Here is a 9,843-nt window from a genome sequence, read left to right as displayed (position 1 = left end):
GAATCACTGTCAGATGCAATGCGCTTCATGTGGCTGCCCTCATCCTCAGATCCAGAACCACCATCTCTTTCTTGTCTGTATGGGAGAAAGTGTTCTAATCAATATTCTGTTGATTTACTAAGTTTGTGACAATTGTGTTAGTCTACATATGCATAAAGTCTTCGCTTTACCTGTCTTCAGCTATTTTCAGTCCATCCTCATCTGAAGAGGATTCAGAAGAGGAGATAATGGCCTTAGACTTGATCTTTCCTTTGAGAGAAGGTGGCAGACGCTCAGGCTGGAACTGAAAATGAGGAAGATGTTAAAATTCATGAAAGAAGGCCTGAAAATACATTTTAAAAAGATTCCAAGACCATGAATCATGACACAAAAGCAGAACAAAGACCTTTTCCATCTTCTTGCGGTCTTTGGGTCTGCGCTTGTTGGGTCGGGAAGCTCCTTCCTCTTCATCACTATCATCTCCCCTAGCAGGTCTGAAACACAAGACGGTTTTCTTTTAGGATCTACATTTCTTGCTCTACAGTCAAAGTAAACCACATTTATCGTTTGCTGCAGCACATTCACCTCCTCCTTTTCTTCTTCTTCTCTCCATCCTCAATCTCCTCCTGCTCGCTACCACTTCCACCCTTTCTCTTCTTCTTCTTCACTGGCAAGTCCTCATCAGAGTCGTCGTTGACAAACTCATCCATGTCACCGCCTTTTTTACGCTTGGGGATAAGAAAGGAAGTATGTTATGCATGTTGGATTCAGTGCAATTCAGAGTTTGATGAATTTTCTATCAGTGCTAACACTCACACGTCCTCCACTGTTGCCTCCCTTCTTCTTTTCTTTGGGCATTTCCTTCGAACCTTCTGCGAACATGAGCAGGTTCTTGGTCTTCTCCACAAACAGAGTTCTCTGCTCCAGGAGCTTCTTTTGTTCCTCAGCCTCTCTGTTTCGCTTTTCCTCCTAATGAGGTTTGAGGGTGATTTGCCAAGAATCAATTTATTACAGCTCAAAATCAAATGTGATGATGAGCTATTACCAAAAAGGTTTACATTTTTAAATGGTAGCACCAGAAGTACCTGTTCTTTTAACATCTGCTGGCGTAGGAGGTCCCTCTCCTGTTCTTGTTTGGCCCGGAGCTCCTTCTCCTCCTCGTCCTGCTTTCTGGCTCTGGCTACGTGGTACTGAGCCTGACTCAGCAGGTCATTGCATTGCCTGCAATCCCACAACGCACCCACAACCCCCCCAGCATTAGATTACAGCCCATGCCATGAACACAGCGCCAGAACAATCCCATGAAAAACACTGTAATGGACCAAAATTCATTCATATCTGTTGATATTAACTTAAAAATACAACTACTATTGAAGCCAGTGCTGGTTTATCTTTGAGACCAATCATTGTTAAAGTGTTAGACAAGTGCAATAACTGGTTATAAATTCTTATATCTGTCCTTGAAAGCACTCAAACCTTAAGCATGCAGTATGAGGATAAATTCAGACTGACCTGGCCTCAGAAGCAGCTAGAGCAAGGTCAAACCTCATCTTGTCTCCAGCCTTGCTGAGGTAGCTGAAATACCTGTGTGAGGAAGAGGTGGAGGGTGAGAGAGAGGTAAAATTGCAGGATTGTGCGGATCAGACTGGAAGGAGAGAATCTAATGCAATTACCTGTGAGCCAGTTCAAGCTCTTTGACAGCGCTGAGCACAGCCTTCAAGTTGCTCTTCTCATCTTTCAGCACAAGAGTGGCCAGTCTCTGGAGCACCAGGGCTACATTGAACATCAGCACCGTGTCGCTTGGTGCCACGTGACGGGCCTTTTTGGACACAGGTCAGAAAGACAAAGTTGTACTCTCATCATATTTTAGAATACATTAAAGCCTTGGTTTCGTTTTGCATTTTACCTTCAGTAGCATCTGCTTGCACTCTTGGAGCTTCCCACATTTGAAGAGCGCCCTTGCGAGGTACAGCAGCACCTCAGTGTTCTGGTATTTGTAAAATTTCTTCAGGCAGTTTTCATACTATGGAGAAGATCAAAATAACTCGCTGCACACACCAAAATGTGACCAAAGTCAAGAACTTTCAAAAGATTATCACAAGTAAGACCCTTACCATCTGCACAGCGCTGATGTACTGCTTCTGTTCAACATAGATGTGAGCCAGATTTAGCCAGACGTCACTGATGTCTGCTGTGGCCTCCCTCACTTGTGCAAACACATCACGAGCCTCCCTGAAGTAGCCCTTATGGGCAAGGACAGCACCTGGATAAAACCACTCTATGCTTAATATGACATACACATACAGCAGAATGAATGAAACAATTAAAATACATAAGAGTAAAGCGCAACAGACCGATGCCATTGGCAGCGTAGAGGTTCTTGGAGTCATTTCTCAGGACTTGCTTGTAAATCGCCAGGGCTCGGTCCTGGTGTCTCTTTTCCTGTGAGGACAGAAACACTAATTTATGGTTTCCAATCACATAAACAAAAAACAACAGAGTCAGCCTCTTAGCTGTAGTTAACTTCAAGTTCATACCACCTGCACTGACCAGTTAGGGAGTTAAAGCTTTGCCCACACTGACAATTTCTGTTTACACACTTCAGACTCAGGTTGAATCTTGATTTTTAATCAGGCAGATAACATGCAATACATCTACAGGCTTCAAACATCTTAGAGTTGGTAATCATGTCAAATTAACAAAAACACATGCTAGTTTGTTGACACAAGCCTAAATAGTTATTAATCATTAACATAAAAACAAACAGCTGTCTGAACCTTTTCCCGGTCTCTGGTGGGCTGGTGCAGAGTCTGCAGCCACACGTTTCCCAGAGCCAGCATGGAGTAGGTGTCATTCTGTGTGGATGGCTGCTTCAGGATACGCTCAAACTTCTTTTGACCCGGCCCCCATTCTTGTTTGGCCAAGTGAAGATTTCCTATCAAGGACCAGGCGTCTGGGTGATCCTGTACCAAACATCGGATAATGTTGAAGTTTTGAATCAGACTTTACATATCGATGTTGTAATATTGAGTGAACAGCAGGTGACAAAGTACCTGATTAATCTGCAGAGCTTCTTTGAACCAGTCAGAGGCTTCGTAGAAGTTTCCTTTATCACGAGCCATCGCTCCAAGACGCAAATAGCCTGTGGGTCACAAAATGTAAATTAAAAACAAACTAGTTTCTCTGTGGGCTCACACTGTACATTATGCATGCAGAATGCTTACAGTCCACATAATTAGGATGCTCTCGGAGGATGTTTTTGTAGAGTTTCTCAGCTTCGTGGAATTCACACATGGCCTCATACAGACGGGCCAGATTGTATGAGGTGGTCACAGAAATGGCATTGTAGTAATGCTCGTCGTGCTCTCCCTCAGCTTTGGCTCGGTCCAGAGATGCTAGAAAATATTTCTTTAGGAGAGAAGACATGAAAACACCGACCTTGAAATTGTACTATTGTTCATGTTAACATATGGCATTCTGCCCACTTCAAGATCATTACATAATCACAGTGCAGAAAACATGTTATTGTGCTGTCTAATCAGTTACCATTCCACATTATGTTTGATATTAGTGCATGAATTTGCTGCTAAACGTAGATATTTTAGGACATCAGGCCACAGTAGCTACCTTGGCCTCTCCCAGGTTGCCCAGTCTGAAGTGCAGAGCTCCCAGGTTGTTGAGGATCTCGGGGGGAACGTCGGCCTGCACCTTCTCCTGCAGGATGCGTGTTGCAGTGCCATAAGCAGACAGCGCTCCTTGGATGTCAGTCTGCTCCAATATCTGAGCCAGCTCGATCCAGGCCTCCACATCATCTGGATACTGCTCTGTTACCTTCTTCAAATGACCCTAAGGAACAAGAACAGTGACATCTCTAAAATGCCCACTGAACATATTCCAACACGATTTTCTGCGACGTGATGGGTGAGATGAGGATGCACAGGATATGTACTTTGGCAATGTCCCTCTTTTCCTGATCATCAGATGTTGCGTAGAGAGACCCCAAGATTTTCATAGTTTCATAGTTGTTGGGGTAGGCCTTTAAAACCTTTTCAAAGCACTGTGCTGCATTCTCCTTGTCTCGTCGATACACGTACATCTGTCCCAACCCAAAGAAGGGCAACACAAAGGTGGACGAGGCAAACTGAGTGGCCTGGTAGTAATACTGAAAAGCTTGGTCGTAGTCCTCCTGATGAAAACACAGAGCAGACATATCAGGACATAGACTGATAGCACAGTAAAAGCTAAGAAAGGGTTGGTTTGGATCTTACCTGCACGTGAAATGAGCGAGCTAATTGGTAGCAGCTCTCAGCCTGCATGGCCTCGACTTCTGTGTTATGGAAAGCATGGAGGGCAAGATGCTGCACTTTGCTGTAATCCTGATCATAAAAAGAAAATATAAAGGCATGAATAACAGTGAGATGACACACCGGTTTAGACTTGTGTCAGTATTTCAAAGGACAACAGATGAACGATTACCTTTTTGAAGAAGAAGTGGTTGGCTAAGTGGTTGAGCACCATGGGGTTGCTGGGGTCGATGGTGTAGGCCCTGGACAGGAGCTGCACGCCATTCTTGATGGAGTCTGCCTCTTTGTTATTGAGCTCTAAAACAGCCAAACCTACAAGGGCTCCCACGCACTTTGAATTAAGCTCAAGGGCTCGACCGAAAGCCAGACGAGCCTTCTCCAATTTGTTGAGCTTGACAAAACAGTGGCCCATCCCCAGCCTTACCTCAGCTGATCAGACAGGAGCACAAGATAGAAGACACGAGGAATTACCTGTAACATCTCTTTGTAGAAACAATGCTATATTAACTGTAGCTGCAAACACAGCCCAACCGATATGTCAGCCAATATTTACTTCTCATAGATATTTGGGTGTCAACACCAATGTTGGTACATAAATGATCAATTCAAAGGTGAAGTAGCTAAACTATTATCCGATCAACAGCAAACTAACTTAATTATTTTTGACTGATTTGCTGCTTTTCTCCATTTACTCTGTAAAATTGTTACGTTGGTTATTTGAGGAAGTGAATATCAAACTGAAAACATTTGCTGGTCAGTTTTTCCACCTTTTCTGAAATTTTATAGACTAAATTCTAAAAAATTAAACAGACTGACCAGTAATGAAAATTGTTTTTACCTGTAGTCAAACATTTATACCTTTATTTCATTTGAGTTAAATAACTGCGGATATTACAATAATTAAATTTAATTTACAGCTAACTTTACTGCTCATAAATTACTTCTAACTTTAAGTAAACATTATTGCTCAACTGTAAAATATTATGACCTACATAGAAATCTTTGACATCTCTTTATATCCAAATCTGAGCTTTGTTGAAATTGTTTATGTTGTGTTTTGGTTAAAACAACTATAAATGATTATTTTTTAATGTTTGATGTCAGCCCAAAATCTTGTATTGACCAGGCACTGGTAGTAGCAGCAGTAGTATTCATCACCGTAGCAGTAGTAGTGACACAGGCATGTGTTTTCAAGGCAATACATGTACTGTAACTTGTTTACCTGGGCAGCCAGGGTTGGTACGTAGAGCCTTTTTGTAGTAAGCCAGTGCTCCTCTGTAATCCTTTTTATTGAAGGAGATGCAAGCCTTACCTGTTTAACAACAATGGTGTGATTAGTTAAATCAATCCCAAAGCGCAAGATGAATCGTAGTTTCTTCCTTATCCAACTTGCCAAGCAAAGCAGGGATGTTATTGGTGGACTGGTTGAGAACAAAGTGGAACTGAGCGTCGGCCTGGTCCATTTTGTCACCTTCCAGCAGGCAGAAACAGGCTCTTCCCAACAAATGGTTCTGATTGACACAGCAGCATGATACATTTACTTAAAATGTAAAATTACTGGAGCCACAGCTGTTTCTGAAAGACATTTTCTTACCTGATCATACATGATGATTTTGTCTGCCATAGTATAGAGCAAAGTGGCCTGTGTGATGAGCTCTTTCTTGGCATCTTTGTTTTTCTCTTTACGTGCTTGCTGGACATAGTAAGCTGCCAGTGTATCCAGACAGGTCATTTGGTCCTTCTCGTGGTCTCTGTAGTCAAGGTTTCCGTCAATACGAGCTGCCTCTAAAAGCTTGACAAAATCTTCTGTTTTGCCCTGCTTGTAGTACTCCAACTGATAAAGACAGAGTGCAAACTGTTACAATGGGACATGTGGGTGAAATTTAACATCTCTTTACATAAATCAAGTTTGATATCTGGGTTGTGTTCAACTTTTCATCAAGCTAACATTCTACATTACAATAATAAATGTAACAACAGTCAGTAGAGCACCACTTTCTCACCGCCAAAGCGATCCATATGTGCAGCTGTGTATGTTCCTGCTTCAGGATACTGATGACCTCATCTCCCTCTGGCAGCTGGTCAAAGTCAAGCTCAATAACCTGAAAGATGCAAAGTCATTCAGCAACAATGTCTTACAATCCATAATCTCTGTATCATATGAGGGCATTATGAATGAAGGTTAGGCAATATAATAATGCATTCTCTGAGACAATATCAATTTGTAAACTGTCACAGTTTTTACCATTTAAACTGTCATAGCTCTCTCTCTTAGGCCATTATGTGTGGCAAATCAATGTGCACAACTGTGTTATTGCACTAGTTTTAAATGGCTTCTGCATCAGCACAATAAAAGTGCCTTGCTTTGTCAAGTACTTAATTTACTGGATTAGCCAAAATGGACATAATCCTGTCTCTTTTTTTAAATCCAGTAACTGTTCTCCATTGATCTCACAAAAAACATACATTTATACACTCAACTACTAGTTAATTAGGTACACTCAACTTATTATGCAGTCTAATACCTCAGCCCTGGTACAACAAATCCTACAGTACCTTACCTCAGTGTTTACTGCAGCTGTTTGGTTTATTCAATTTTATAGTCATTTTAGAGGCTGTAGTGTTACTGAATTGTGTTGTGTTACGCTGAGAGATGTTTCTAATATTCTGGCCACACTGTTTATAGTATATCAGTAAAACAATACAACTCAACAGCATGAAAAACTACAGCCTGGGAGGTGAGTTTACTAATATTATGATGACATTATACAGTACTGTGCAATGGTTTTAGGTACTTCAGATGATCAGAATTTTTAGCCATCACACAACCTAATCAGGGAGGATTCTTCTCCCAAATTCATTCTGCAGTGGGATAATAGCCCAAAACATACATGGCATTGTTTTTGAAAGCATCCTCACTTTACTTTTAGTACCTAAATCTTTTGCAGGGTACTAAATATACTGTGGCAGAGATTTTATTCACCTCAAAAACTGCTATTAATAAATAACGTTAAACTGTTTAAATGTGTGTGATACAGTTTTAACTTTAAATAAATCTGTAACCAATGCTCTTGTAGCTTAAAATAATATAATGTTAGATATGATTTTATAAAGAGATCTCTATATCGGCTGGGGTTATTAAGGATTGATTGACGGCAATGAGCGCAAACATTACAATAACTGACCTACTAACTTCCACCAGAGCTCATATTGTTCTGGACATACTGATCCAGGCATTGCTGGCATGCAGTTTTGGGTCGACCTGCAAATATCTAAATAACAAAATATGCCGCTGTGATGTACAGATCATTGGCTAATGCTATCTTATGTTAGCATAAACGGCTAGTAGAACAGCGGAGCTCAGATAGTGAAACATCCCCAAAAATATTAAGTTTGCACATGAAACAAGTTTTACCTCATCTGTGTCCCGTAAAGGGATCTCGATAGAGCCCCGAGACATTTTGATTGGGGGTAAATCCACCTAAAGTTAGCGATTTAGAAAGCATACAAAATCTCAAGTCCGCCGTCTGTACTTCCGGTAGGAAACAAAAAAACGGACTGTGCCACATAAATTATGTCCGGTCACATTAATGAACGCTCTACACTTAGGTTCCTCCTCCTTGAACGCGCGAAGGAAACGAAGTTGAACACAGAAGCTGTGGAGGAAGTGCTCAGGTCCTTTACTAGTAGCACTACGTAAAGTACTCAATTGTCTGCAATTGGACGATTTGATTTATTATAAGCCCCTGGTTTTATGTTTTAATTAATTTATTTTATTTTATTATTATTTTTTGTTCTCTCTCTCTCTCTCTCTTCAATTTATTACTTTGTTCTGTTCCGTTATTAAGGTGTGTGATTTATTGCTCAATTCTTAATGGGTTCTGTAGACAATTTTACTTACTTGCCTTGTATGTTTGTAAATATGATGTTCAATTAAAAAAATAAAAAATACGTAAAGTACTAATATGTAAAAAATACCCCAGTATACTCCAAATTCAAGCCCTGCTTAAGTAACGTTACTTAAGGTAGATGTGTAAGTATTAAAAGTGTGCAAGGCAGAAAAATTGCTTTGTCACTGTTGTGCGAGCATAGATTATTATCACTCATGATTTAATGTGGAAGCCGCATTTTACCGTCATATTGACTGAGCTAATTTTTAACTATAAATGAGACTGCAATTTAATGATAAATCTGCAGATTGTTTTCTTAATTAATCAACTGTTTACAGCATAAGATCAGAAGACTAAGAGAACTACCCATTACAGTCACCTAGAGCCCAGTGTGACTCCCTCACGCCGATTAAGCCAAATTGTTAAGAATACCTGAAAATGATTTAAAAGGTTAAAAAGCCAGGTAGCTGAAATCATGGTATTTTAGGCAGTTTTGAGTAAACAAGAAAATGGTTGCTGATTAATTTTGGCAGTCAACTAATCAGTATACGACTAAACGCTGTGGGTTAGTCCGATTTATAACGAACATTTATCATATTTTATAAGCACATTTTGCATTTTATCTGCAAAACTCTAAATCTTGTAAAGCCAGTGGCAAACAAATGTGCAGTAAAGTATAATAATATTTAGACACTGATAGATACAATTTTCTCTAGCAGACTTACAGTAGCATCTTTAAGGCAGTGAGAATAATTTCCTTTGCCACACACTGACTGCCACAGGGCATTTACTCCCTTCATTTGCTAAATTCAAAGAAATGCTTGACAGACTGTGCATTTGATATGTTAAACTGGTGAATTTTAAATTGAAATCCATTAACTGCATCATTGTCACAGACCTCTGCGGGGCAGCATTTTGGCAGAAGTGGGATGAGGTGGAGGGTGATGTGAAAGGAGGGGTGAGGAGAGAGAGCTGGAGGATGTCAGCTGGTTTTGATGTGAATCAGTGAAAACAAGCATAAGAGCATCTTGAAGACTTCTTGTGCTCACATCACAGAAAATCAGAGGAGGACAAGAAAAATACTAATGATAATGAAGCTCCTAATGTAACACTTGATGACACTGTTTTCTTTTCAGAAGAACTGTCCAGGACTGAGAAGAAAGAATTTATTTGTTTCTCTTTAAAATATCAGGTCATGTAGGATTGAGACTCTCCAGGGATTCAGGAGAAACGAGCACAATGTCTGACAGCCACGATGGTAAGATTTGCAGTTGCTTTGTTATTTTATCAACACATCAAATAAATATTCATTTGTTTTACATGTATCCTTCCTGTATGTGAATGTGCTTGTAACTTTTGTTCATCTCTTCATGTGAAGTTTGGGAATCACCAGGTTGTGGGACGAGGGACGTGCTTGAGGACAATAAAGACACCAGTGGATTTTCTGAACATGAACTCCTTGATATCATGTATAATGCATGTCATACCTCAAACTCAGGTACAGAGCTTCTGTTGTATTTAACAAGATAAAAAGAATCATAGATAATGTTTAATCACTTATTCCTGCTTCGCTCTTGTCTTCAGGAGCAGTGTTGGCCTCCACTCTCATGCAGTATCTGCAGACCATGACTGCTCAGAGTCCAGAGCAGGACCAACTAGCTTCCCTGCAG

At 40.4% G+C, this 9,843-nt stretch overlaps 1 protein-coding gene and 1 long non-coding RNA gene across 2 annotated transcripts in view; one reads left to right on the top strand and one right to left on the bottom strand.

Annotated features, from left to right (window-relative positions):
• ctr9 (CTR9 homolog, Paf1/RNA polymerase II complex component) overlaps positions 1-7,858 on the bottom strand; it is an 8,318-nt gene extending 460 nt beyond the window's left edge. The window contains exons 1-23 of the mRNA XM_020606322.1: positions 7,699-7,858; positions 6,287-6,385; positions 5,878-6,117; positions 5,677-5,794; positions 5,506-5,595; positions 4,456-4,712; positions 4,248-4,355; positions 3,929-4,165; positions 3,607-3,825; positions 3,204-3,387; positions 3,033-3,121; positions 2,757-2,942; positions 2,334-2,421; positions 2,094-2,242; positions 1,886-2,002; positions 1,653-1,798; positions 1,492-1,563; positions 1,065-1,200; positions 796-948; positions 565-707; positions 386-473; positions 171-283; positions 2-75 (exon numbers count right to left, since the gene is read on the bottom strand). Coding sequence (XP_020461978.1) covers positions 2-75; positions 171-283; positions 386-473; positions 565-707; positions 796-948; positions 1,065-1,200; positions 1,492-1,563; positions 1,653-1,798; positions 1,886-2,002; positions 2,094-2,242; positions 2,334-2,421; positions 2,757-2,942; positions 3,033-3,121; positions 3,204-3,387; positions 3,607-3,825; positions 3,929-4,165; positions 4,248-4,355; positions 4,456-4,712; positions 5,506-5,595; positions 5,677-5,794; positions 5,878-6,117; positions 6,287-6,385; positions 7,699-7,743 — 3,151 coding nt within the window. The 5' untranslated portion in view covers positions 7,744-7,858. The remainder of the gene's footprint in view (position 1; positions 76-170; positions 284-385; positions 474-564; positions 708-795; positions 949-1,064; positions 1,201-1,491; positions 1,564-1,652; positions 1,799-1,885; positions 2,003-2,093; positions 2,243-2,333; positions 2,422-2,756; positions 2,943-3,032; positions 3,122-3,203; positions 3,388-3,606; positions 3,826-3,928; positions 4,166-4,247; positions 4,356-4,455; positions 4,713-5,505; positions 5,596-5,676; positions 5,795-5,877; positions 6,118-6,286; positions 6,386-7,698) is intronic.
• Positions 7,859-9,290: 1,432 nt separating this feature from the next.
• Positions 9,291-9,804, top strand: LOC109963579 (uncharacterized). Its single transcript, XR_002275418.1, has 3 exons — positions 9,291-9,431; positions 9,552-9,671; positions 9,758-9,804. It is a non-coding gene; the product is annotated as an uncharacterized LOC109963579 (long non-coding RNA).
• Positions 9,805-9,843: the final 39 nt, after the last annotated feature.

This window comes from Monopterus albus, unplaced genomic scaffold (assembly GCF_001952655.1).
Source record: "Monopterus albus unplaced genomic scaffold, M_albus_1.0 scaffold4.1, whole genome shotgun sequence".
In the NCBI taxonomy this organism is placed as follows: Eukaryota; Metazoa; Chordata; class Actinopteri; order Synbranchiformes; family Synbranchidae; genus Monopterus; species Monopterus albus.
This window is presented reverse-complemented; position numbering and strand designations above follow the sequence as displayed.